This window comes from Pyrenophora tritici-repentis, chromosome 2 (assembly GCF_003171515.1).
Source record: "Pyrenophora tritici-repentis strain M4 chromosome 2, whole genome shotgun sequence".
Lineage (NCBI taxonomy): Eukaryota > Fungi > Ascomycota > Dothideomycetes > Pleosporales > Pleosporaceae > Pyrenophora > Pyrenophora tritici-repentis.
In genome coordinates, this window is record NC_089391.1 from 3,587,477 (window position 1) to 3,613,526 (window position 26,050).

At 51.3% G+C, this 26,050-nt stretch overlaps 12 protein-coding genes across 12 annotated transcripts; 5 read left to right on the forward strand and 7 right to left on the reverse strand.

The window, feature by feature from the left end:
- Positions 1 to 462: 462 nt before the first annotated feature.
- On the forward strand, positions 463 to 1,811 carry PtrM4_068140 (SPS1, Serine-threonine protein kinase; the record flags this gene model as incomplete). The annotated part of the gene is made up of 4 exons (XM_001933490.1): positions 463 to 666; positions 713 to 803; positions 853 to 1,183; positions 1,238 to 1,811. The coding sequence occupies 4 exons, from the start codon at positions 463 to 465 to the stop codon at positions 1,809 to 1,811; spliced, it is 1,200 nt and encodes a 399-aa protein (XP_001933525.1).
- A 235-nt stretch (positions 1,812 to 2,046) lies between these two features.
- PtrM4_068150 (DUF4110 multi-domain protein) lies at positions 2,047 to 4,107 on the reverse strand (the record flags this gene model as incomplete). Its single annotated transcript, XM_066105811.1, has 2 exons — positions 2,047 to 2,354; positions 2,583 to 4,107. 2 exons carry the CDS (start codon positions 4,105 to 4,107, stop codon positions 2,047 to 2,049), a joined length of 1,833 nt encoding a protein of 610 aa, XP_065964438.1.
- A 376-nt stretch (positions 4,108 to 4,483) lies between these two features.
- PtrM4_068160 (Abhydrolase-1 multi-domain protein) lies at positions 4,484 to 6,040 on the forward strand (the record flags this gene model as incomplete). The annotated part of the gene is made up of 3 exons (XM_001933492.2): positions 4,484 to 4,532; positions 4,581 to 4,628; positions 4,749 to 6,040. 3 exons carry the CDS (start codon positions 4,484 to 4,486, stop codon positions 6,038 to 6,040), a joined length of 1,389 nt encoding a protein of 462 aa, XP_001933527.1.
- Positions 6,041 to 6,156: 116 nt separating this feature from the next.
- PtrM4_068170 (UbiH, 2-polyprenyl-6-methoxyphenol hydroxylase and related FAD-dependent oxidoreductase) lies at positions 6,157 to 7,505 on the reverse strand (the record flags this gene model as incomplete). Its single annotated transcript, XM_001933493.2, has 2 exons — positions 6,157 to 6,686; positions 6,743 to 7,505. The coding sequence occupies 2 exons, from the start codon at positions 7,503 to 7,505 to the stop codon at positions 6,157 to 6,159; spliced, it is 1,293 nt and encodes a 430-aa protein (XP_001933528.1).
- A 2,441-nt stretch (positions 7,506 to 9,946) lies between these two features.
- Positions 9,947 to 12,391, reverse strand: PtrM4_068180 (HrpA, HrpA helicase; the record flags this gene model as incomplete). Its single annotated transcript, XM_001933495.1, has 1 exon — positions 9,947 to 12,391. The coding sequence occupies one exon, from the start codon at positions 12,389 to 12,391 to the stop codon at positions 9,947 to 9,949; it is 2,445 nt and encodes an 814-aa protein (XP_001933530.1).
- Positions 12,392 to 12,657: 266 nt separating this feature from the next.
- On the reverse strand, positions 12,658 to 15,185 carry PtrM4_068190 (mitochondrial intermediate peptidase mitochondrial precursor; the record flags this gene model as incomplete). The annotated part of the gene is made up of 2 exons (XM_066105812.1): positions 12,658 to 12,663; positions 12,765 to 15,185. 2 exons carry the CDS (start codon positions 15,183 to 15,185, stop codon positions 12,658 to 12,660), a joined length of 2,427 nt encoding a protein of 808 aa, XP_065964439.1.
- A 204-nt stretch (positions 15,186 to 15,389) lies between these two features.
- On the forward strand, positions 15,390 to 16,173 carry PtrM4_068200 (ApoO domain containing protein; the record flags this gene model as incomplete). The annotated part of the gene is made up of 2 exons (XM_001933497.2): positions 15,390 to 15,464; positions 15,550 to 16,173. The coding sequence occupies 2 exons, from the start codon at positions 15,390 to 15,392 to the stop codon at positions 16,171 to 16,173; spliced, it is 699 nt and encodes a 232-aa protein (XP_001933532.1).
- A 431-nt stretch (positions 16,174 to 16,604) lies between these two features.
- Positions 16,605 to 17,681, forward strand: PtrM4_068210 (uncharacterized protein; the record flags this gene model as incomplete). Its single annotated transcript, XM_001933498.1, has 1 exon — positions 16,605 to 17,681. One exon carries the CDS (start codon positions 16,605 to 16,607, stop codon positions 17,679 to 17,681), a length of 1,077 nt encoding a protein of 358 aa, XP_001933533.1.
- Positions 17,682 to 18,788: 1,107 nt separating this feature from the next.
- Positions 18,789 to 20,319, forward strand: PtrM4_068220 (Methyltransf-23 domain containing protein; the record flags this gene model as incomplete). The annotated part of the gene is made up of 9 exons (XM_001933499.2): positions 18,789 to 18,890; positions 18,954 to 18,988; positions 19,041 to 19,120; positions 19,171 to 19,193; positions 19,254 to 19,398; positions 19,448 to 19,470; positions 19,520 to 19,557; positions 19,613 to 20,176; positions 20,226 to 20,319. 9 exons carry the CDS (start codon positions 18,789 to 18,791, stop codon positions 20,317 to 20,319), a joined length of 1,104 nt encoding a protein of 367 aa, XP_001933534.1.
- Positions 20,320 to 21,341: 1,022 nt separating this feature from the next.
- On the reverse strand, positions 21,342 to 22,072 carry PtrM4_068230 (uncharacterized protein; the record flags this gene model as incomplete). Its single annotated transcript, XM_001933500.2, has 2 exons — positions 21,342 to 21,978; positions 22,035 to 22,072. The coding sequence occupies 2 exons, from the start codon at positions 22,070 to 22,072 to the stop codon at positions 21,342 to 21,344; spliced, it is 675 nt and encodes a 224-aa protein (XP_001933535.2).
- A 1,628-nt stretch (positions 22,073 to 23,700) lies between these two features.
- PtrM4_068240 (N-acetylglucosaminyl transferase component Gpi1) lies at positions 23,701 to 25,612 on the reverse strand (the record flags this gene model as incomplete). The annotated part of the gene is made up of 3 exons (XM_066105813.1): positions 23,701 to 23,706; positions 23,735 to 24,291; positions 24,343 to 25,612. 3 exons carry the CDS (start codon positions 25,610 to 25,612, stop codon positions 23,701 to 23,703), a joined length of 1,833 nt encoding a protein of 610 aa, XP_065964440.1.
- A 20-nt stretch (positions 25,613 to 25,632) lies between these two features.
- On the reverse strand, positions 25,633 to 25,963 carry PtrM4_068250 (uncharacterized protein; the record flags this gene model as incomplete). Its single annotated transcript, XM_066105814.1, has 2 exons — positions 25,633 to 25,698; positions 25,751 to 25,963. 2 exons carry the CDS (start codon positions 25,961 to 25,963, stop codon positions 25,633 to 25,635), a joined length of 279 nt encoding a protein of 92 aa, XP_065964441.1.
- Between the last annotated feature and the right edge of the window lie 87 nt (positions 25,964 to 26,050).

Below are 26,050 nucleotides of genomic sequence, written 5' to 3' on the forward strand. Positions count from 1 at the left end.
AGGGATAAGCCTCACCGGCGGGGGGAAGAGGTGTGGACCCCTCCAACTTATGCGCTTTCACAGCACGAGAGCGATTTCTAATTCAGCTCGCTTTGCATAACACGCATATCTTGCTTCTCTTTCCCTAGTGACTCTCTTGCATCTTTAGCTTTGCGACCCCACTGTTCTAACTCGCGCATTGAGGGAGCTCTCCGCGCCGCTTGCGTTGACAGTCGACAAGACACTTGCACGCTTCTTCGAAACTCACACCCCCTCAAGCTACTCAGGCTAACCAGGCTCTTTGGGAGACGCCATCGTAAGCGCACTATATACCGCAACGCCTGGGCCGATCTTCAGCTTTGCAATCATTGATACCCAGTCTTGCGACACAACGCCCAAGCAACATCGCACCCAACATAGCACATTTAGAACCACCAACATCTCGCTTCCTACGACTTGAAGAACGTCATCTGAACCGCAGACATGGCGACGAAGACTTCCAACGGCGGTTCTGGAGCACAAACACCTCAGACCGCAGCCCAAGTGCAGCCTTGTAGATACAAGACGGGGAAAACACTAGGTGCAGGCAGCTACTCGGTAGTGAAGGAGTGCGTGCACATCGATACGGGGAGATATTATGCTGCGAAAGTCATCAACAAGCGACTCATGGCTGGCCGAGAACACATGGTGAGCTTGCTTGTAGAGAGCGGAGGGCAAGGCTGACAAGTCGCAGGTCAGGAATGAGATCGCGGTCCTTAAGAGGGTCTCTATGGGTCATAGGAACATCCTGACGCTGGTCGACTACTTCGAGACCATGAACAATCGTAAGTATTATCTCGATAAACGAAAAACACAAAACTAATCCAAAAGTAGTTTATCTCGTTACCGACCTCGCGCTGGGAGGCGAACTCTTCGACCGCATTTGTCGCAAAGGCAACTACTACGAGTCCGATGCTGGCGACCTCATTCGGGCCACGCTTTCCGCTGTCGCATACCTTCACGACCACGGCATCGTACATCGAGATTTGAAGCCAGAGAACTTGCTGTTCCGAACACCAGAGGATAACGCTGATTTGTTGATTGCTGACTTTGGCCTGTCTCGCATCATGGACGAGGAACAATTCCATGTTCTAACCACAACGTGCGGAACTCCAGGATACATGGCACCTGAGATTTTTAGAAAGACTGGCCACGGCAAGCCAGTGTAAGTTGGGCTAAATGAGTTATGCTCGGGAATTGCTGCTGACGTATGCCATAGTGATATCTGGGCTATTGGTGTTATCACGTACTTCCTTCTCTGCGGCTACACTCCTTTCGACCGCGATAGCAATCTCGAGGAGATGCAGGCCATCTTGGTCGCCGACTACTCCTTCACGCCTCTGGAATACTGGCGAGGCGTATCCCTTACCGCGCGCGAGTTCATCCGCCGATGCCTGACTGTCGACCCTGCTACACGAATGACCGCCCACGAGGCCCTCTCCCACCCTTGGATCACAGAGCTGGGCAAGAACAACGCAGATGGAGAGGAGGATCTGCTACCTACCGTCAAGAAGAACTTCAACGCGAGACGCACACTACACGCTGCCATCGACACGATCCGTGCTATCAACCAGCTGAGAGCAGGTGGCGCTGCCGGTATGATGGATGGTGGACGATCACACGAGCCACGAAGAGGCGCACCTCACGCCAACATCCCGCAGCCGGCAGAAGAGCCCGATGACCCAATGGAGATTGACAGCAGAGGAAATGGTCACGGTCAGACGGAGGAGATGATTCAGGAACAAGAGCGGAGGATTCGAGAGACACAACAGGGTCTGTGGGGGAAACGATAGTGTCTGTTTTGAATGCTCTGTTTTACTTTCTTAGCACATGGTTTAGAACACAACCCCATTTTGTAGAAGAGTTGAACACAGAATCTTCCCTTCTGGCCGTTTGTAGATGCCGGCATCAGCGATGACCAAATAAAATTCTCTTCATTCCAACACCCGTGTCATTTATCTTGGGTGTCTAGATACTTGTAGAGCACCCAACCTCATTCCCACACTCCAAACACTCTCTCCCTTCCATCTACCTCCTCCTCCCCACTCCACCACCCGCATCCTTTCCTTCCAAACTAACAACCTCGCCAATCCCCGCAGCCTCCTGCTCATCCTCCAACGCACGAATCTCCTCCCTACAATCCCACCACTTCTCCTCCGCACGTTCGAAGCCCATTTTCTTAATCTCCTTGGGGCTTTTCTCAGCATTCTTACCTTTTGAAGCAAGTTCCTCCAAAATGAGTGACTGCCACGCTTCCGAGGTGCGGGCGTAGAAGTCTCGCAGGGATTCAAAGGGGCGCGGGTGCGGCAGTGTGTCTGTGAGCGCGGATATGAGCTCTTGGGGCGTGAGATCTTCGGTGGGGAGAGGGGTTGTTGGGGTAGGAGGGACGCTGGTTGGAGCGGTGGAGATAGATGTTTTGTCGTCGTCGTCTTCATCGTCTTCGAATTCGGAGTCTTCCTCGTCGTCTTCATCTTCTGAATCAGCTTCCTCGTCGCTGCCCTGCCAGTCTTCAAGATCCCGTTTAAATATCTCTGTTACTCCATCTAGATGATTCAGATTCACACTCCACAGCTCGTCAAACGTGTATTCCCGGTCCCCCTTTTCGTACGTGCCGCCGTAGATGTATAAGGTATCCGCTTGCACAGTAAGGGCAGCGTTAAAACGGGGATGAGGAAATTCAAAGATCTTTGGTTTTTCAGGACGAGTATCCTCGTCCTCATCTTCCTGCTTAACCTTTTCGTTGTCGGAATCCGAATCTGCGTCGCCGGCGGAATGTACACCAGCCTTCATCTCGAGGGCTTTGAGGTTAGCCAGCAATTCCTCTTCTGCTGCTTTACCGCGGTCACGCCGGTTGACGTTTGCCTGCTGTGCAGCTTTTTTGTTTGCGTTTAGTTTGGGGCGGCGGAGGGTAAGTGGCATGTAGCGGTTTCGCTCAATGTTCCAGATGAAGAGTTGGTTGAAGAATTCAGAGTCGATGCCTTCCTCGCTTTCTTCGACGTCGTGGACGCCGCCGAAGAGAACGCCGCGGCCCTTGTGGTAGGCCATTGTGGCGCCGGCGCGGGGCGGGTTGGGGGCGTTTGCAGGTTTCTTGCGTTTTTCCCAGGAGACGGTGGGGGGTGTGGTTGAGGCCTGGTCCGAGGGGGGAGGCGTGATGCGGATGAACCAGGTGTCTTCGTGAACTTTTGGCTTTAGCACCATGCGTGAGGCTGGGCCGCCACTGCTGGTCTTCTTTCCTTTGCCTTGCTGTTGTTGCTTACCGCCGGCTTGGGTCTTGACGCGCGAGTAACCGCCGTAGATGACGGCACCTTGATCGTGTGGCAGTAACGTGAAGCTCGATCGTGCATCTGGTACAGCACGAGCTGCCTGGAGTTTTGGCGTGTGCCAGGAGAAGTTCACACAGTCGTAGATCCACAAGTCGTTCAAGTACTTGGTCGTTGCAGATGTATCCTGGAATCCTCCGAATAAGATGATGTACTGTTTAAACCCAACCATACGATGTCCACTCCGCGCCGGCGGTGCAGCCGTCTTACTCTTGCCCTCCATACGCGTCCATTCCCTATTCGTCGGGTCCAGCTTCCAGAAGTCGTTGTAGTGGTAAAAGGTACCTTGTTTTGGCGAACTGAACTCCCCACCAAACAGATAGATATCTTTGGTGTTTGCCGCACGGCACCACGCATGTCCCGAGCGAGGAAGTGGCGAGTTGGGACTCGTGACTTGCTTCCACGCATCCTGCTTGATGTTGTAAATCATAAGGTCATTAAAGAACTTTGCAGTAGCTCCATTGAAGTACTCGCCGCCAAACAAGAAGATTTCGTTCTCGTTGGCTGGGCTGGCGATGAGGGTGCATGATGTTCGTGCTGATGGCGGCTCAGCCGCTATCTCAGTGATGGCGTGGTGTTGCTCCTGCTCTTTTGCGTACTGTGCTAGAATGGCATCGAGATCGACGTCTTCGGCATCAGAATCGATCTCTGCAGTCTTGGATGCGACCTTTTTGTCTTTTTTGCCTGCCTTCTTCTCTTGCTTGGCAGCTTTTGCGGCTTTGGCTGCAGCCTTGCCTCCTGCTGCCGCTTTCTTCTTATCCTTGGCCATGATTCCTGGGGAGTCTGTTTAGTATCCGGGTATTTTTGGTGGAAAGACGGTTGGTAGCAAATCTCTGAAATTCTGAGATGTAGTGGTAAAAGTTCGACGGAATTTGCCCCTCAGTGACTAGAAAATTTCCAGATGGAAAGTCACGCGTCGAGCACAATTTTGCTGACAAGGAGCGGACAGGTTACAGTCAAGATACTGCAGTATGATCATAGATCGCCCTGTTGTAAATGCGAGTCTGATATGGGTGTGGAAGGGTCGTGCATCCCCTCATGCGTGTGAATCCTTTGGAGCAGGCGCTAGTTAAGTAGTGAGCTTCGGAGCACTCGCCCCCAACGCCAACCCCACTCTCTGTCATACCCCACGGACATTCACCAAAATGATTCAAGCAGCAAAGATTCTCGAACAGAGGAGTCACCTCATACCTGGTACGTGTATAGTTGCTTGTCTCTCGAACATGAAATAACTTGACTCAGGCAAGCTCCGGGTCACCGAGCACTTCTTCCAGGTACCCCGTGACTACTGTACGTATCTGTCACATCTACAGTCCCTGAAGTTTCTCTGTCCCCGATATCTACCCTCAGGATGAAGAGATTGAAGATTATTTCTGTCATAAAGAAGGTATACTAACGCTCATCACCAAGCCAACCCCTCTGCGGGAACAATCCAACTGTTCGCGCGCTCAGCGCTTAAAGTGGAGAAACCGGCAGATTACGTTCCTTCTATTTATCTGGATCGCTCGAAGAAGCAGATACCATGGCTCATCTACCTTCAAGGCGGACCTGGTTTTGAATGCCGTCCACCACAGAATGTATCCTGGACCAACGCTATCCTCGATAAAGGCTATCAAGTGCTTTTGTTAGACCAACGCGGGACGGGTCTGTCAAACGCAATCAGCCAGTCCAGTCTCCAGTTAAGAGGCGATGAGAAGGTTCAAGCTGAATACATGAAGAGCTTCAGAGCCGATAGCATAGTCAAGGATTGTGAGGCAGTGCGCAAAGCGTTGACTGCTGATTACCCCGAAGAGAAGAAGAAGTGGAGTATCATGGGACAGAGCTTTGGAGGGTTTTGCTGTGCCACATATCTATCTTTCTACCCCGAAGGAGTCAAAGAAGCTTTCCTTTTTGGTGGTCTACCGCCTCTAAGAGATGGGCCCGATGATGTATACGAACGACTGTATGCACGCGTTAAGAGTAGGAACGAGGGCTACTACAAAAAGTATCCTGAAGATATTGAGCGAGTCAAACGTATTGTCAAACTTCTCTCACGCTTTGGCGACACAACCGTCCGTGTGCAAGGTGGCGAAGGCTTTCTCTCGGCTCGTCGGTTCTTGCAACTTGGAATCTACTTTGGCAAGCACGGTGGCTTCGACGATGTACACGACTTTGTTCTACGTGCTGACACCGATTTGAATCAATTCGGGCATTTGACGCGCCCTACTGTTCTCGCGCTGGAAGCAGCACAGAGTTGGGATACAAACGTCATCTACGCACTGCTTCACGAGCCAATATACTGCCAAGGTACCGCAGCAAACTGGTCCGCTGAACGACTTCTCCCCAAGTACCCAGAGTTCTCGCTCTCCCGTGTTGACAGCGACGATCCCGTCTTCTTCACAGGCGAAATGATCTACCCTTTCATGTTTGACTGCTACCCAGAGCTTGCCAAGCTCAAGACAGTCGGTATGCTCCTGGCTGAAGAAAAAGACTGGCCGGAACTCTACGACGTGGACCAGTTGAAGAAGAATGAGGTACCGGTCTATGCGGCCGTTTACACTGATGACATGTATGTGGACTTTGATCTAAGTGTGGAGACGGCCAACACGATCAAGGGATGCAAGATGTTTGTCACGAATATGATGTATCACAACGGCATCAGTGCCAAGACGGATGAGGTGTTGAAGCAGATATTCACTCTGAGGGATGATGTTATCGACTGAATAATGCCATTGGAATATGTAATTAGGCAATACTACTGTATGATACGAATGCCAAACTAACAAGACTCGAATTCTCAAACATGGATCGAACCTCTTTTCTCAATAGGCGCACGACCTTACTGTTCCCGCATAATCTTCTTCGCCTGCGCCAAGTGCGCCTCAAGGTCAATATCCCATACCCACTTCATCTTCTCGGCATACGCCCTCTCAATTCTATCTAAATCGTCCCCATACTGCTCAAACTGGTACATCTTACCATTCTCATAACTTCTCTGCACATTCTCTTGCGTTCTTTTCCTTCGCACCTGGTCAAATGCCGCAAAAGCTTTTTTCAAATCATCCGCGTTATCCGCCTCCTTAATCAAGTTCGCCATGATATAGCTGTCTTCTATGCACATGCCCGCCCCTGCGCCTTGATGAGGGGTAGTCGCATGTGCCGCGTCGCCTACAAGGCACACGCGGCCTTTGGTGTAGGTCTCACAAGGCGGGTGCATGAACAGGGCCCAAATGTCGGGTTTTTGCATTGCACCGATGATTTTCTGGACGTGTGGGCCCCAGCCGTCGAATTCGGCTTCCATGGCTTGTTTGGATGTGTTGATAACCCATTTCTCGTCGTCCCAGGTTTCGCGGGAGGAGAACGCTACGACTATGATGATTGTCAGAAGGTGGGATTTAGGAGTGGTGGGGGAGGTAGAATCATACCGTTCATCGTCTTCCCATGCTCAATTGGAAAAGTGAGCAAATGACCCTGATACCCTAGGTACATCTGACTATTACGAGCCGCATCCTCACCCAGCATCTCGATCGCATCGTTCATGGGAATAAGACCCCTATACGCATATTTGCCTGAGAAAACTGCGTTGGCAGCAGGATGATCCTTCCCCAGCAACCACTTGCGCGTCATTGATTTAATTCCATCGCACCCAATAACAGCACTATGCTGCGCGGTAGTCCCATCCTCAAACTGCACCACCATATCGCCCGACCCATCCTCTGCCTCCCGCATATCCTTGAACCTCTTTTTAAACTTGACATGACTATCCGGCACATGCTTGACCAGCTCATCCAAAAACGTGGCTCTATACACGCCTCCCCTATCCCCACCCGGCGGCATCCACACATCGAATAGCTCGTCACCAACTTTTTTCCCGGGCTTCACAAACCCGTCTTTGTCTGCTTTTCGGATGTCGCCCACGCGGATGGTGAACCAGGCGTCGAGCTTGGAGCCGACGTTTTCTGTTCTGCATTTTACAAAGGCGTCGAAGATTGCGGGTGACATTAGTTTCATTGCTAGGCCGGCGTTGGGCCCGAGGGCCACGCCGGCGCCTATCTCGCCAAAATGCGGCGCGGCTTCGTAGATGATGAAGGGGATGTTGTATTGCAGGAGGGTTATGGCGAGTGTGAGGCCGGATATGCCGCCGCCTATTATGGCGAGGGAGTAGGGTTTTGTAGGGGAGGCGACCATGGTGTTGTGGTGGGAGATCGTCAAGTGTTCAAGAAGGAACCGGAGTCGAGTATACCACCGGTGTCTATCCTCTGAATCAATAGAAACTGGGAGGCGATTTATGCAGCCTTGAAGCCGTGGTATTGCATGTGTGGGGTGTTGAATTTCAAGACTGTTACGGTCATGCTAGACCATTGCGGGGAATAACAGATTTATGAGCCGGCAGTTTGGAACGGCGGTATTATGCGCGGCTATCCTGCTATGGGAGAAGTTCGTTGTCATACCTACCTAGACGCGAGTGCGCTATCCGAGGGGTCACCTCTTAAGGTTTGGAAACCATCGGGTCAAGCACCGGAGATCATGTTCGAGAAGCACTTCGTAGCGGATAATCAATTCAGAGGATACTCACATGCATGTTCAAGAATATGGTTCAATCCAGAAGAATTGCCATAGCAGATCCAGCCTATCTAGGTGGACAGATTCGTAGTAACCACTCGTCCCGCAATTTCACAATCACAAGCTTATCACGCGTCTAGCTAATCACAATCTGACCTCCATCTCATCAGCCCTCCCCTCATCTCCCATCACCAAATCCTTAAGCCCAAACCCGCACAGCCAACGTGGGGTAACCACCTTCGGCTGTACCCCATCTGCCCAAATGACGTCTTCCGGGGCGATTCCCGGTCAGCGCTAAACCCACAAAGTGCAATGTAGCAGGGCCAACGATCCGATCGGCAAATCAGCCGAACCCGTCATCTCTCCACTCCTCGCAACCCAACGGCTGTCTTACTGGCCTTTTGTGGCGTACGACACCTATTCGCTTACGGATCTTCTGGATTGGATTGTTGGAGGCATCGGCTGTTCGTGTTTTGAAGATCTAGGTTGGAAAATGTGAGTACCCGGTATGATTTCTTCGTTTGTGTTTGGGGGAAGGTGGAAGGGAGTGGGGAGTAGAGGAGTGGAGATGTTGTCATCGTCACGATAGAAGTGGTACGCAATGCCAAAAGCTCACAAAGATATTTTTTTCACGCAGAGTTTGTTATTTTCTGTGTCGAGGGTTAGCTAGGTAAAAGAGGCATTTGTTAGAGTTGGTTCGCTGTTTGGCACGACCGTCATGTTGTTCGCGGCTACACGTATCTAGGTAGCCAGCTTTTTGGGCAGTGTGATTGCTCTATGATTATTTTGAGCTGACCGTGTGCAATCAGAATTTTAGATTTTCGTCTCGATGGCTCCGCAGGCCTATGCTGCGATACAGCCTCCGAGTGAGGAGGGGGAGAAGCCGGTGACGGTGCTTGTTACGGGGTTTGGGGTACGTATGTTTCTTTATCTTTCCCTCGACTTTTCGCCTTCGAATATCTGCAAGAGCCTGGGATTTACAAAAGTACTGTTTCTTATCCTGAGTTGCTCAGCTGTTCTGCATCGTTCATTCCAAGTCCGTTCTCGGGTACGGGAACCGGGAGCGGGGATACATGTGATCTATGCACCCGATCGAAGAGCGTGGGATATGATTTCAAAGGATGATCATTGTCTATCATTTTCCTAAGCCTTTCTCCTAAATGCGCAGTCGCATTTCAACCCCATCCAAAAAAAAACTGACTAACCCACCACAGCCCTTCCTCTCAAAATACCCCCAAAACTCCTCCTGGACGATCGCCTCCACGCTCCCCGCCCTCATTCCAGCTTCCCCCCCAAAACCCCACGCCCATCCATATCCACACCCATCACACGCCCATCCGCGTCTCCTACAACACCGTCCTGGATCTAATCCCCACGCTACTTCCCCCAGGCAACCCAATGTACCCAGCTCCCGACATAATCCTGCATATCGGCCTAGCAGCAGGCCGCTCTTACTACGCCATCGAGTCCACGGCAAGGGGGCCGCGGTTACGGCCAGATTGCTGATGTGGATGGGAAACGGTTCACGGATGGGAAGGCCGATGAGAGGTTTCCGGGGAGTAGATATCCGCCGACGTTGGAGACGGGGTTTGGGATAGGTGATGTGCTGGGGAAGTGGAAGGGCTTTTTGGATGGTGCTAAGAAGGACGAAAAAGAGAAGAAGGAGGCTAGTCCAGATGTGAGAATTAGCCATGACGCAGGGAACTTCCTGTGCGGGTTTATTTATTACAATAGTCTGGCGCATTATCTTGAGAAGGGGAAGGAAGGGGAGAAACCGGTTATCTTTTTGCATGTGCCGGATTTGAGTGGGAGTGAGGAGAGGATGAGGGAAGGGTGGGGAGTTACTGTTGCGTTGATTAAGGCGTTGGTGGAGAGTAGAAGGGTAGCTGGCGAGAAAGTTGGTGGTGTACAGGGAGCTGTGAATGGGAATAGGGACGGGAAGGAGGGAGTGGGTGCAGGTAACGAGACTGACAACAATTTTGCGTGAGAAGCACGGAAAACAACATCCATCGTATCTAGCACAGAGGAAAACCATCCTCTCTACCCAGGGCGTATATTACTCAGACCTACACAATCCCCTCAACAACCTCCTCCACCCACCCCAACTGCACAACACTAACGCCCCTAGCCCACGCCCTCCCAGTAAACACAAACTCTGTAAAAACCACCGCCTCAACCTTTTTACCAAACAACACCGAACTCGGATGAATCGCCACCGTCTGATTCCCCATGAGCGTCTTATAACTCGCGTCCGGCATCAAGCGCGCGGTATTACCTATAAAGCCCCTCAGCAAACACTTGAGGATAGTCTCGCACCTCGCCTCATCCGGCGCGCCCTCCGAAGCCGTAGCATCAGCCGCCAGCAACTTCTGCTGTCTACACTGCTCGATGAGTTGGGTACGAATTTTCATCACATTATCCATAGCGCGGTGCGAGACAAAATGTTTCTCGCACCAAGCTTTCCGCAACGATTTCTCCTCTACGGCGAAGCGCTGGACGGTAACGAGGAGTGTTATATGATCACCTTCGCGACGGAAAAGGTCTCGCCGCGCCTCCTCAGCCTCTTCCTTGCGCTCTTCAGACACGAGGTTCAGGAAGACGTTTTCCACGCTGAGCGCGGCGATGACGTCGATGATGTCGAGGAGGCAGTCGCGTTCTGGTTTGGCAGCTTCGACGAGGACGCGGCCGAGGGTGGGTGTGAGGGGGAATTTTGCAATGGCCAGACCGGTGGGGCTAATGGCACCGGTTTCCGTGAGGGCTTGCAGGTGGAGGAGTTGGAGGAGCGCTTTTTCGAGCGCTTCGCGGGGGGGTCGGTCCAGGAAGGGGAAGTCGAGGACGTCGTGGATGCCGCGGGCTTTCATGGTTAGGATGGCTTGGCTGAGGTCGCAGCGGAGGATCTCGGGGATTGTGCGGTCTTCCATGGAGTTGTAGCCTTCTTCCGTGTAGAGGCGGTAGCATTGACCTGGGGCTTCTCGACCGGCGCGGCCTTTGCGTTGAATGGCTGCGGATTTTGAGATTGGTTTTACAAGGAGTGATTCGAGACCCAGGCGGTTGCGGAATTGCTTGATTTTGGATTTTCCGCAGTCGATCACGAAGCGGACACCGGGGACGGTGACGGACGTTTCTGCGATGTTTGTCGCGAGGATGACTCGTCGCGTTCGGAAGGGTGTTGGGTGAAAGATGCGCTGTTGTGCTTGCTGTGGGAGGGCTGCGAAAAGTGGAAGAGCGATGAGTTTGGGAACCTCCTCGTCCATGCCTTCAGCATAGTCATTGATGAGCTTCTCAAGACCCTCAATGGTATCCTGACCTGTGAGAAACACGAGGATGTCTCCAGGTAGCGGCTCTTTGTAGTGTATCTGGAACACGAGCTTCAAGGCTGATTCGACCCAGTCTTGTGTTGGTTGTGGCAGATATATCGTCTTGACTGGATATTGTCGTCCCTCAACATAGCAAGTTGACACTTTTCCTGTATCCGACCTGCTCGCATCTTTTTTACTTGGCTTCTCAATTGCTTGCTCCGGATTTGGTGTCGTCTGGCTATCTCCAAAGAACTTGACAAGGCTCTCGACATCGGCCGTAGCACTCATCACCACAACCTTGAGCGGATGCTTTCTCGTCTTGAGACTTTCTCTATCGGCCAACAAATTTCGCAAAAATCCAAGAATCAAATCGACGTTCACACTGCGTTCGTGAACCTCGTCCACAACCACCGCACTGTACTGCGACATGTTGGGGTCTCTAAGCATCTCCTGGAGCAGCATACCCTCCGTCAAAAACTTGACTTTGGTATGCTTCCCAGCTGCATTATCGAAACGGACGCTGTAACCAACTCTGGCCGCGGGTCCTTTATCGCCGATCAAGCTGCCCATTTCATCCGCAACACGCCGTGCTAGGGAAATCGCTGCTACTCTTCGAGGTTGGGTGATGGCTATGCACCCAGTACACCAGGACTCATTTACCAAGAACTGGGGCACTTGTGTCGATTTTCCGGAACCAGTTTCTCCGGTGAGAACGAGTACATTGTTTCTTTGCAGCGCTGCTCTGATGGCGTCCGCCTGTGGCCAAATCGGAAGTGTTTTGCGGACTAGTCGCAACTCATCCCGCTTCTTGAGTAGATGAGGTGGTACCATGACATTTTGCTGAGAGTTTCGAGGTTTCTCAGACTGCTTGCTCCTCGGTTTAGCCTTTTGGTCGGACTTCGTGTTGGGTTTTGCAGATTCTGGTGCTACTTCTGGTTTCTTGCGCTTAGATGACTTTTCCGGCCGTTCAGCTGAGGGTTCAGAGACATTTTCCGGTTCCTTTGGCAGTTCACTCTGCGTTTCTCGTTCTGGAACAGGCTTGGGAGTCTCATCATCAGAGTTGTCGAACTTGGTCAGCTGCCCGGCTCCCTTCTTACCGCTCCAGCCATCATTTGCCGGCTGAGCTCTTTTCCTCTTTTTGCCTTTTTTCAACTCTAAGTTTTGCCCATCCATCTGTCCCACTTTCGGTACGCTGCTCTTTTCTTTTGACATATTGATTGTTGTATCTGGATGGGGCGCGTTCTTCCCAAAAGTTTTGCGATCTTCCAAAATCTTTATCGATAGGCGCGACATCCCAAACGGGTTAGCGTCCTTTACCGCGCAACTCCAGCCCGTCTCCACGTCCCCACACAGGAACTCATGAGCGTTGCACATAATATCTGTCTCCACAAAGACTCCCTTTGGTTGCATTGTTCTGAACACAAGTCCATGTTTAAATTCTCAATCGATTGCCGAACACTTTTGTATACTTCTCTTATTCATGACTACATTATACATGTGTGCGTAACAAACGGATCTGTAAGCAATGCTTGCTTCTATGGATACAAGGCTTTCCAACAACGCAACACCACCACTACCTACCTACCTCTTTGATACCCCATTTACCGACTTCTTGCATTGCCTCTTCTCCACCTTGTGCAAGCTTCTCGTCTTTCAGAACGCCAGCCAGACATTGCCAGCCATCCCTTCCTCCACCCCATTTGAGCACCTCGTTCTTGTACAGCTCGCCGTTTTCTCTATCCAGACTGCCCTGTTGACCGTTGTGCTGGAAGACGTCTTTCCAGATCTTGGCTGCCAGCGCACGATCAAAAAGGTAGGAATAGTAGGTAGCACCATATCCAAACAAGTGACCGAAGAAACCTTGCCATGCTGTACCTGCGGGCTCAGGGACAGATGCGTACTTGCTGTATACATCATGATAGACCTTTGTCGAGTTGAAGTTTGGGTCCGCGGCAATGGGGGAGTGGTAGACCTGGTCTAACATGCAGAGAAGGATCTGGCTCTCAAGCTCAGCGTACTGGTTCCTGTTGTCGATTGCGAGTCGTGATTCAAGAGCAGCAGTCGGAACTGGCGCATCGGTTTCCCAGTGGCGTGCATACAAGCCTAGAACATGTGGACAGAATGCAAAGTGCTCCATGAGTACTGATGGGAGCTCGGCGATATCAGTTGCACAGCGTGTACCAGACACATTTTGTAGGGCTGTACGGCCAAGTATAGAATGCAGCGCATGTCCCATCTCGTGGAAAAGGGTGCGCACATCGTGAATGTTGAGTAACGTTGGCCGCGGTGAATGCGCTTTGCTAAAGTCACAAATCAGCGCTATAGTAGGCAATTGGAAGTAGCTGTTTCGCTCTGCATTCCATGCCACTGGCATTCCATCGGTTGCAGCCTCAATGGGCGAAGAGAAATTATGTTGCATGTGTGCCATCTCCTCGACTTCCGAGGGCAAGATCTCGCGACTACACCGGAGGGTAAAGTGTGCGGGATTAGGAGTCTTCCCTGGCCGCGAGTACAAGTCGCAGTATAACACCGCAATATGACCTTCAGTATCAGAGATGACATCAAGTCTGCGCACGCCACCGTCCCATACCTCACCAGGCTGTGTTTCTTTTGGTACGAATCGGACACCGTAGAGACGATCGAATAATCGCGATATGCCTTGCAGGACAGTGCCGACGGAGAAGTAGGCAGATAGCGAATCCGGTGTGCGTTGCTTGTAATGACCCTCCATGGTTGCAAGCATCTTCTGTGTATAATAAAATTTATCCCAGGCGTTGATGCGGTCCGGGAAGTTTGATTGATGAGCATCCCCTTTTTTCAGTTCCATCAACTCGTTTAAATCGGCAAGAACAGCGGGTCGACTATCTTCGTATAGCGCTTTCAGAAACGTGTTGACGGCTTCTGGAGTTCTAGCCATTTTGTTCTCGAGCGTCATGTGTGCGAATGTCTCGTAACCTGATGTTTGGGCTAGCTCTGCGCGTAGCTTCAGCATCTTCTCCAGTCGCGCGATGCTTGGTTTACTAGCTGTTCGGACAGCTTGATATGTCTCTCTCCGTACTTCTGGGTTTTCCACAAACCGCAGCACGGCCTGCGACTCGTGATGCATGGTCGAGATGGTAGTCTCCCCCCATCTCGTCAGCGCCTTTGCTAATTTGGGATCCAAGCCTTTCAACTTTGTGGATTTGAACTTGAGCTCCAGTATTTCTGGCGCCATGCCTTCAACAAACTGGTTGCCAACTTCTGCAATCTCGCCGCTCAAGTCGACCAGCCGTTGTCGCGTCTTGTCGTCTAGACCTATGCCAAATCGTGAAAAGTCTTCTATCAATATTCTCGCAACGATGCGCTCCTCCTCGCTCCAGGCCTCGTATACTTCCGGTGTCTCTGATGCCTTTTTGAGTTGGTCGTGTAGCACAGGAGTAGTGTTCAACTCATTCATGTACTGGAATACGGTATGGTAGGCCTTGACTGCCATGATCTGGAACTTGCGATCTGGATGCGTGCCTCTTACGAAATCGGCCAGGTCTATTACGCGACAAAGTAAATCGCTAAGCTTGTCCAGGTCCTTGACCATGTTTTTGAAGTCGTCTATCGACTGCGCTGCCGACACCTTTTGCACCACGGCATTGCATCGCTTTATCGTTACTGTGACGAAATCGACGAAGCCCTCCGGATGAGTAAGGTGTTTGTTCCCTATAATCCCCGCGGGCCGTCCCTTTTGCGATGCGCGCTTGAAGTCGTCCCAAAAGGAGGCATTGTCAAAAACTTTGCGGAGGGCGTCGTCATCTGTCTTCCCGCTGGTTGACAGGCCGTACAGGGCATTATTCGGTAGCACAGTGTCGCGTGCTGTGGCAGTGGCAGCAAAAGTGCTGTTGAAGCGTCGTGGACGCTGGGATTGCTGCAGACATCGTTGGCAGATCCAGGATGATTGCCTCGTGCGCGCAAGTCGCTTGAGCATATTGCGTTGCACGAGTGAGGCCTGGCTGCAAGACAGGACAAACGATGTCATAGTGGCTAAGCCGAGGGCGGCCTCGCACGGCCGTTCCGCATCTTCTGAACTCAACATCAGAAGGCTCAACAGCGTCAGTCCCCATCCATTGCGCCTGCCCCACGCTCGACATGGCCTTCAGACCGCTGCTACGGCAGGCGAGTACAGTCGCGAAGATGATGAGGATATTCAGCTAATGGCATACAGCGCGCTATCGCCCCTACCATGGCCGTCCTCTCCGCCCTAGCAGTCTCGGCACCACGCACTGTAGACGCAGAAGAGCGACCAGATGACCGCTGGGTATGTCATATCGAGAAAACGCCCCTGGAACTCATTCTGGGCGCCCCCAATATACCGAGGAGTCGATATACTAACTTCTCCAAAGAACCGCAAACCCATCTACGATGAAATGCCAATTGATACCACTGCTCCTACCTCTCCATCCCTTACCGAACCGTCAAAATCGCCCGCCATACCAGAGACGACCTACCGACCAACTCCCACCGATCGTCTCGCTGTCCAGATTGGCCGTGCGCGCATGGCCCTCTACAATCAAGCTGTGCGCGGCGAGAAGGCGGTTGATAACGCCCTTACTGAGACCCTCCGCCTTGAGCACTCCTTCACAAGCACTATTCGCTCATTAGCCCCACCTAGGGAGTCTGGCGAGAAGATCCTCCCGGGCGCTCTCTACGTGCTCGTCTCCGCCATGGCTGGCTCCATCGTTACGCGCAACCGCAACATTTTCCTCCGCGCATCCGTGCCTGTTGCTGTAGGTATTACCGCTGCAAACATTGTTCTGCCAATTACCAGCAAAAATGTCGGAGACCTCATCTGGACTTACGAGGAGCGGTACCCTGTGGTTGCCGATACTCACCTGCGGATGAAGAACAGGATCTCGCAATTCATCGAGACTGGAAAGGCACACGCACAAGGTACTGTCGGCATGGTCGAGGGCAAGCTTGCCGACACCAGGGAAAACTTAGAGGGCTGGGTCAAGAAGGGTCGGTAAATCATGCTATCAAAAGCTTCTTTGGTACGAGTACCTGTATATTAGCAGCGGGGCACAGGTGGGACGACCGTCTTGGCCAATGTGAAATTACATTTTCTTTCTTCTACCAAGTCTTCGTACGTCTTGCATTTCTTACTGACTGACTCGAAGACACTTAGTCTCGAGACTGGTGACTTGAATACTAATGATGCTCGCCGAAGTAAAAGCAGTGAAATCACCAAAACGTTATTCTGAAGTGCAGGCCCCTCTCAGCAGCGAAAGGAAGGCAGGTGAAAGTGCAAGTCACTTACTTTTGCTGGTTGGAACCCTCTTGGGCACTGTGTTCCTCCACTAGCGTATGACCCCTAGTATATAACCTTGGAAGGAGCCCTCCCACTCCATCGTTAGTCCATGAACAACCACTTTCCACTGCCACGACACGAGCAACCGCCATGGCTACACCAGCTAGTATCCTTCACCTACCCGACGAAGTCTTACTCCAAGTAACGCAACACATAACTGGCAAAGACACCAGTGAAGAACTTCGCAATCTAGCGCTCGCCCACCAGCAATTCCGTGGTGTTGTACGCGAGGCGCTAGTGAAGAATGCGGTCATCGCCCAGCACGGCATGTCCACATACATTCAGTTGCTTTCGCAAAAGCCCGCATTGGCTAGTTCGATAACAAGCGTCACATGGGACCCAAGTTGTGAAGTTATTGAGACTCAGTTACCCGCCACTCGCTCTGCATATCGCAAGTTAGTCAACACTTTCTGGACTGGGGCAAAGGCCCACGAACTACTGGAGGTTTTCGACAATGATATCAAATCGTCAGCTCCGATATCGCCTACGACAGTGCTTGCATGCCTTCCTCATGTAAAACACATGTTCATTAAGCATTCTATCGGCTCCTGTGATGCCATTCAGCGATGGCTATGCGACGAGACCACGGCGCATTCCACCCTGGATCGTCCCAGCATGATGTTCCATGACAGGCTGGAGACGCTTAGTGGGATTCTAGATGGAACGAGACTGAGTCCTTGTGCCTGGAGCATCTTCTATGAAAAACTCGGTAATCTTAAGGTCTTGGAACTCCCTTGCCAGTATCTTCCAGCAATTTGTGTTGGTGCCGCCAGGCATGTACCCCCCAATTTGGAAGTATTACGGATATGGTCAGATGAACAGAGTGGCCCCTGGGCGTTCATGTTCAGCCTGTATTACATTCTACGACACAAAACTCCACTTCTAAGACACGTGCAACTTTTCTTCGATCTCCCGCTTGAAGATTTGGTGAGCGCTATCTGCGATTACCAGCAAGAGCCCGTGGGTTCTTATGTCTTCGAAATCGACCCAGTCATCCTTTTGCAACTTTGGGATACACGCACCCAGGTGTTGGTTGAGACCCTGTTTCCCAACCCAGATGCTCCAAGTCCTTCTCAGTTCATACCAACATCGTACAAACCGAGTTCTCTGGGGCACAAGACCCAAACTGAAAACGACAGGCGTGCGGAAGCCATGTGGTTTAAGTAAGGCCAAATTGTACTTGTTATGGGGATTGCCGCCAAGAGCATGACGATATGGGAAATCGCGTTAGTTCCTTTGCTGGGCCTGGACTTTGGAGATCGGAAGAGTTTCTGCAAGAATGGTAGCTTTTCGGCAGCAAGGATGTATACAGGCTAAGTGTAGACCCGGCCTTGATGTTCCGGAGAGATGGTGGGAGGTAGCCGATGTAATACGGCTTGCCCAGCACATGCGATGAGTACTCTTCAGTGCACCCGACTGTGGATGCTTGACAAATCAAATGCTATGTCATTTCAATTTTCTCCGTCCTCTGATCAAAACCCAGCGTGAAATGTGACTCTATCAGCTCTCCTTGAAAGCGAACCCGCCAGGACGGTCGGAATGAGATGAGAATCCGGTACAGTGGTCAATACGCCCGACGGAAGCTATCCTTCGGATTTGCCATGTAGTCCACGCAGCCAAGTCACCGAAGGCGCCGCAACGCTGCACACCTACGCCGTGATTACGATGACAAAAATCAAGTTAATGTAAGGGGCTACTGCACAAGCTGGCTTCCAGTGGCCTAGAAGCGCCACACTGAATATTCTTCCTGCAGCGCTAGATGTGCCCGGCTGTGCCTCAAAGCGACATGAATGCAAATCATGCTCCCTCCCGCAAGCCTGGTCGGAAATCCAAGACCGGTATACTGGAGTGGTACAGAGAGCTAGTCAGTGATTATCTCGTCTTGGTACATGGAAGGCGTGTCGAGAGAGTGGCATCCGGGGCGGCGGTTGGCTGTCTATCCAGACTCTCGGAGAGGGCGACGGGTGTCAAAGCCAGCTCGTTGGTAATGGTGACACAAGGCGCAATATGTCTTGTTCTATTCGATACACATGTCCGCCATGTCGTGGTTGTGGGTCTTATCCTCCAGCTGGCGGACAGGCGGTGTCGGTGCAGGGGATTGCGGGGTTCGCTGGCCCACGCTTAGCGCAGGCTGATCCCGTCCCCGTTTCGCTCGTCGGCGTGACGGCCCCCAAGACCCTGGCCCTGGGAACGACATGCCATTCCGCTGGGTTTCGCCTCCTCCTCGACACGACTCGGAGAGAGTCTGATAGCGCGCTCTGTATCAAAGACAGCATGACTGCCTCTGCATCGGACCGTGTGCGCAAGGACAAGCTGCGACCGCTGTCCAGTGCCACTGACCTCACTGATATTACCCATTCCACCATCGAAGCTGATGTAGGCCGCAATCCCTTCCCCGCCTCGGCCCCAATTGGCATACCAAACTAATTCACTCTGTAGTCGGACCCTCACTCGGACGACTATCTGGAAGACTCGTAAGCTATCCCTTATCCCTTGTTGTAATCACCCTGCGCTCACACGTCCCAGCGAGATTCAAAGCCTCACGCCAAGTATTTTCGACTATGTAAAGAAGTATGGCAGGACATACCATGGCTACCAGGCCGGCGGTAAGCAATTACCCTTATCTCTCCACACGACCACAGCTGATCCATATTAGCCTACCCTTTCCCAAACGACGCGGTAAGCATTTCTTTGCTATTCTTTGCCATTTAATCGGACCGCCACTGACTCGCATACCAGCCCGAGATAGAACGGTTGGACATGCAGCATGTAATTCTTACTGCACTATTTCACCAGAGGAACTACTTGGCGCCGCTCAAGCAGAAACGGCCAAAGAGAATGCTGGACATTGGCTGCGGCACCGGCAAGTGGTGCTTCGAGATGGGTACGTCTAGCGAGCATGTACAAGAAAAACACGGGCTGACAATTGCTAGCAAACGAGTTTCCAAAATGCAGGGTGCGACTACCAAACCTCTCTTTCCATCACTCATCTAACCATAGAATAGGTTGAAGGCATAGATCTATCTCCCATCCAACCGAAAATGTAACGCGCGCATTCCACACCACACCCTTCAAGAACCCATACTAAAACACCCCAGCTCCTGCGACAATGTCGACTTCTTCATGGACGACATCACCCGTCCCGAATGGTGGCGCTGCACGCAGCCCTATGACTACATCCATACACGCATGTCCCTCGGCATCTTCAACGACTTCCGCGAAATCATACAAAAGAGCTACAACAACCTAAACCCAGGCGGGTGGATGGAATCGCAGGAAATCTACTCAAAAGTCTACTGCGATGACGGCACTATGCCCCCAGACTACCCGCTGCTCGAATGGACCGAAAACGAAGACGCAGCCGCCATGCGCCTCGGCCGCCCACTACGCATCGCAAACAAACTGAAGAGATGGTACGAACAGGCCGGCTTCGTAGACGTACACGAGGAGATCTTTGCTATACCCGTCAATTCGTGGCCTAGAGACGAGCGCATGAAGGTGCTGGGCAAATGGTTCTATTGGAACATGTGCGCTGGCGTGCACGCTTGGACTATCGAGTACTTTGTCACCGCGCTCGGTTGGTCGCCCGCTGAAGTCGAGGTTTACCTCGCACATCTACGCACTGCTATCGGGGATAAGAGCGTACATGCGTATTACAAGGTGTAAGTTTGCTCAGCTCCAACATATGACCAGAATTAACCATGTCCACAGATACGTCGTCTGGGGTCGTCGTCCCCGCGCCGATGAACCACAGAGTACAACGCCGAAACCCGCGAATTGGCCGCAACCGCCCGAGGACTTTTAAACCTCGATCCATACAACGCATACAGCACACGGAAATCTAGCACCGCACGTCATACTACAGCACAACAGCAACATGATTCATCTGGCGTTATTTTTTTTCGTGGAGGTTCTAGGCGTCATCTACGTATATGGAGCGAGGCCTAGGCCCGTCCTAATGACCTTTCTTTTTCCCATTCCTTCGGGACTTGTGGCGTCATCCACATTATTTCTTGTTCCTTCGCTTTTCTGGGTGGTGGGTGGTAATCTGATGTTTTCTATATTTTATTTTCGGACTAGCATGAATGGGATGGTTGCGTCGGTGGAGTGGCTTTTGTGTTGATTGAGAAAAAGCCTTTTCTTTCTTCCTTCTCTCCGCTCTGGTGGTTTAGGTGGGGAAATCTGGGGACTACGTTGTTATATCTGTTTGAGCGAGAAAGAGAGAGGAAATGGTGCAGATTGCTGATGGTTATGAATGATGTATGAATTTAGGTAAGTAGTGTAGGGGGAGACGGATTTGGCGTAATAGATGCTGTTTTCGGTGGAATAGTATTCGTGTTTGATCCATGGGTTGTTCGTGCAGTGTGTGTTGTCTAGATAGGTGACGTTCATGCTAACGTATAGCAGATGTGATGTAATACATCGTACATCACCCTAATATACATAAGACTACCAGAATATACCTAATTATCTAGTAGAAATTTGTCATTATTCACATGAAGCGTAAGTGTGCCAAGTCGTGACTGGGTGGCTGAGTGTGCAAACTCGAATTATGTCGTCGCTATAGTCAATTCACATATTTTGAAACGGGAAATGTTGGTGCTTTTGGCTGTGAGCTTGTGTATATCCTAGAGAGAAAATCATGGCCCCATTATTCTTGCTTTACAAATCTCGCCATCCAGATGTTTGGGGCATGATGATTGAACTGGGCAGCACAAAGGGTGCTCGACGTCTCTGAGCGCGCAATGCTTCGATCATCGTCGGCGTTCCATGACTTCAAGCCACCCACACCATATCTGTCAAGACTGGTAGTCTTTATCCTAGCTATCAGACCTCCAGATATTCCTTTATGCTTGAGGTGAGGGCGACGTTTTTCTTCACTGACGGATGTTGTTTATGAAATGTACGAATTAGATCGACGAAGAAATCCTTGCAAATGCCCTCCGACTCGTTCAGAATGTCCGTTCTGGCATCGCACCAAAGATCCGCCATGAGACGCCGTCCGCAGCTGCCTTCCAAAGAGTTTTCGTACATCAACTGAACAGCGACAGCATTCGGAAGGAATCCCTTGACATCCTTGTCCACCGCAAAGACCGGCGAATGCTTCGTGATGCAGTGCAGAAGAGTTTCGATCGTCTTGTTCTTGGCTTCTTTATCCTGCACCTTCTCTGCGAAGACGTAGAGCTTGACGAGAGAAAAGATGCGGTATTGGTGATTGGGGTAATCCTGATCGAATGCCGAGCCGATGATGATCTCATTTGTGCAAACAATGTTGACGTAGAGGGCGAAGATTTTTTGGTCGTCTTCGGGTAGCTTGACGAGCCGTTGCGCCTTTTCTGCCCAGTCTCCATTCATGGCACGGCGAAAGAATTTGGAGCTAGCGCAGACCATGGCTTCGTGCAGAAGGAACTCTTGGGGATTCTCTATGCCGACGCGGACAGTCAGGAAGGACGAAGGCGAGTAGCTTTTGTCTCTCAGTCAGCATATGCGCAACATGTTGGTACGGTGCAAATGACGCACCTCATGACGGCAACTTTCTTGGGCGTGTTGGTCGCCATAACTATTGTGGGTGCTGTAAAGCAAAGGATGCTGGGAGATGTCGAGAACTGAGAGGACGAGAATGATAATGAGAAGAATCGTTGCTGCGCAGGTTGCCGTGCCATCCTCTCACCACAACAAGGTACGTCGTGAGCACGTAGTTTACCACAGGCGTTGTTATTTCTCTTACCTCGATCGGACGGGTTGTTCGTGTAATTGCCTAGCTGCACGGATACGGTCAACGCCCGCAATGTGCAAGTGTGGTAGATAGGCGGGCAATAACAAACACTGGGCAATCTAAACTATTCACTCACCGTGCCACAGTTACAGCTGCAATTCAAGTGTGCAAATACCTCAAAAGGCAGGAGCGGCCAAACAACAAGATTTGCATCTCACCAACTTCACCTAATGAAATCATGCATCTTACCTTACCATCCCACTCTTGACTGCTCAGATGACCCCATGCTGCATCATACCATCTCCAATGCTGTGAACTTGACCACTATCTTGCAATCCATTATACAATCCTGTATCTGCAGATCCATCTCTTCCTTAGCATCTCAGTGAAAGAGCGCATATGCCCACGCACGGCCCATACTATGCGCCGCCTTCACCACTTGTTTGCGCACCCCGCACTCACGCCTCTCACCTCGCAATCTAGTTCCCACCCACTCGCAAATATTAGCAGTATATAAGCATGTTGAGCCGATTGTCTTCCATCAACAAACAACCATCTTACCGTAATCGGGTGGGCTCTGACTTTCTCGCCGGCACATCGGAAAAGGGTTTCGCAAGGAGAAAAAACATCTTCAGAAAGATCCAAAAGGACACTAGAGTAGATAGCAAACTGCGATAATAAAACAAAAGAGCAAGGGTGTAGGTGTCATATGGGCTGTTGTCAGAGGACGCGTCGGTTCGAAAACAGGAACGAGCGTTGGTCAGCTACGGTAGAAATCTTTTTTGCTGGGGGGTTCGGATGAAGTTCAGACAAAAAAGTGTAGAGAGAGAAAAGAATAGACGGCGAAGAGGTAGGCCTTTACATACTACTGCCGCCTTCGTCCGCTTACTAACCTACCTTCTTCTACCTACCTTCTTCTACTTCTCTCTTACGTAAATATTGTGGTATATAGGTAGAACAAGAGAAGAGTGATAAAATAGATAAGGACGTCTTACATTCACAAGGACACGAGAGAAGACTAGACAAAGATATGTAGGTGGAGACGAGTGATAAGATGGATGAGGATATTGTACGTTCATAAGGACACGAGAGAAGCCTGGAGAGAGACAGAGAGACAGAGAGAGAACAATAGAGGTGGAAATAAATATTTTATGTGACTTTTCTACTTTTACCGTTCAGGATACCTCTCCTGACCGGCATTGTGGCATACCCATTTGGTACATGCCATGGCCTCTCGTTCCGCTCAGTCAGCTTGTTCCATAGTTCACCTATGCTTGCTCGCTTTGCTGGCAGCATGCTGTATTGAAGGCTGTACAGATTGCGACGGTGTATGGGTGGAACAAATTGACCCGAAACCAGACACAGCAAAACACTTGGCGAGAAGTAGTGTTTGCGTATGCGGTCTCCGAGGTCGAAATATGGTTGAAACATTGCGCGGAGAGACAATGGAACGGACTGCAATGTGTGAGCTTAGAACTATTGTAGTCTGCACAAGAAATCTTACCTTGAGCAGCACATAGGCTGTTGGCGTGGAAGCTGGCACGCCTGACTTGTCGGACGGGAGGCCAGTCGTATCCTGTATCTCGAAATAGATGCCTCCAGGCAATCGCCCCGGATCCTTAAGCCGTAGCATGACTGCGAATAATGGGAAGTGGTTGAGACATGCAAGTCCCATCTCTAATGCCGCCTTGAGCCCAATAACAGCGATACGCGCACTCGCAAATGTCAAGTAGAAGACAAACACGGTCGGTAATAGGAAGAACTGCAGAGTAAAGAGAATCGTGCCGAGTAGTAGCTGATCCAAGTCGTAGTCGCATGAGTCGATTCGGTTGCGGAGAACGTTGCGCTTTTTGCCGCGAAATAGGTGGAATAGGGAGATGATAATCTCGAGTTGCCAATGGAAAATCCGCGCCGAGGCAACGTAGAATGAGTAGATGTGCAGCGTGAGTATCGAAACAAGGTCCGAGAATATCGAGATTGGCATAGTGGCCCCAGCAAAAGCTGAATAGCCGATGACCTGGATGAGGGCGGGCAGATGTGGTCGCAGGAGGGATATGCAGTCTACGTGATCGAGTTAGCAACATTCGGCACAATTCGACAAGATAAGCGTACTAGCCCAGTAATCAATGACCCAGAGAAACAAGTCGCCTAAGAAGGCAGCCAGCTCCGTATTGAGCTTCAAGCCTCCTGGCCATCCCATAAGCCATGATATCATGCGCCTTAGTCCTTCCACAGACCACGCGCTGAATATGGTGTCAACTTGTGCCGCAACGAACGAGGCGTTTTCGATGATGAATGTCCCCACAGCGATACCCATTATCACATCGTTCGCAACTAGCCAGAGACTATTATAAAACCGTATATACTCAGGGTGGCTGTTGGTGATACTCTCCCAATTAGCTTTCCTCCTACGCAAGGTGAGGTACTGAATGGGCCAATAGCACGACTGTTGTAGTCTAATATCGATCTGCTGGGCTGTCGCGGAGATGTCCTTGAGAGCCGGGGAACCGGCTGAGCCCGGTCGCCAGTGCAACACTAGTATCACAGCCTCTCCCACTATTCGATGCGTCACAAGCCCGAGAATGAATAACTGTGCAGCTACCGGCCATATCCAGACCCTGAAAGCGTAATGAAGTACGATCCACGTGTAGTCCCAAAGATCGTTGGCCGACTCGACTACCCGCTCACTGACACTCAGAGCCCGCTTCATGCGCCTCCCAATCAGACCAATATTTTTCTGCAGGAGCGCATTCAGTTCATGTGAACAGTTGACCTGCTCGATGAGCATTGGTAGTGCCAGCTCCTTTTGCGTGGGTGGATGCGCCACAACTTTGTGAAGCTTTAACTTTTCTACCAGTTGTGCCTTCCTCTTGCGTTCCCTTTCTTCCGCCTGCTCCAACGCTTCGAAAGCTACATCCCACTCGGCGACTCTTGTCTTATCTCCTAATGCGAGCGTTATGGGTTTAAGCGAAAGGTATTGCATGCGGGTCGGGTGCGGCCGGTCGTATACGATGACTTGCATAGTCATGAGCGCATTGTTGGGGCAATGCAAGCGCGGGAAGCGGGACGAAGGTTCGGTGTAGACGATGAGAGGCTCTGCGCCGGACAGATCGAGCGGGTTCTTGGGATTTACGCACCCCAGAGCGCACACGGAAGAGTGCCCGCATCGTTGCAGCAACTCCTGGATGTCGTGCGGACTATGCCGTAGTAGCGTTCCTACGAGCAGTGCATTTTCGACTTGTCGCAGCTCCACCTCTTGTAGTATAGCCACAACGAAGACGTCGGAATGGGAGTTTCTGAATCCGACCAAAACACCGGGCACAGAATCTCTTGGAGCATCTGACGGCCAGAATACGCGCATCAACCCATTGTGTGTGACCATGTCCTCATCCTGCTACCCCGCTAAAACGAACCGCGACGTTTGAGCTGCTCGCGCGCAGAGATGCCTGTACCTGCGAGCCTTGGATGCTGCAAAACTCAGTCAATTGGATCAACTAGTACCCACGTCAAGCTTACTAACCAGATCCGTTTCCTGTGTCGCGAGGCGCACAATCGGCAGTATGAAGAGGAAGAACAGCAGCGACAAGAAGGCGAACCCCTTTGCAGTTCTCGTCACAACACCGTGGTCCCAGGCGAATATCGCTAGCTCGTAGACGCGAGTGACAAGGTCCCAACGAGCAGTCGAATACCCAGCGACGAAGATAGCAATGGTAAGAATGGAGAAAGCGTGCATTTACACCGGCATGCCAAGCGAGGGTTCAGAACAAACTAGATGGACGCCGCAGGTGCTGTACTAGCAAGGAGGCAGGGCTGGACGTCG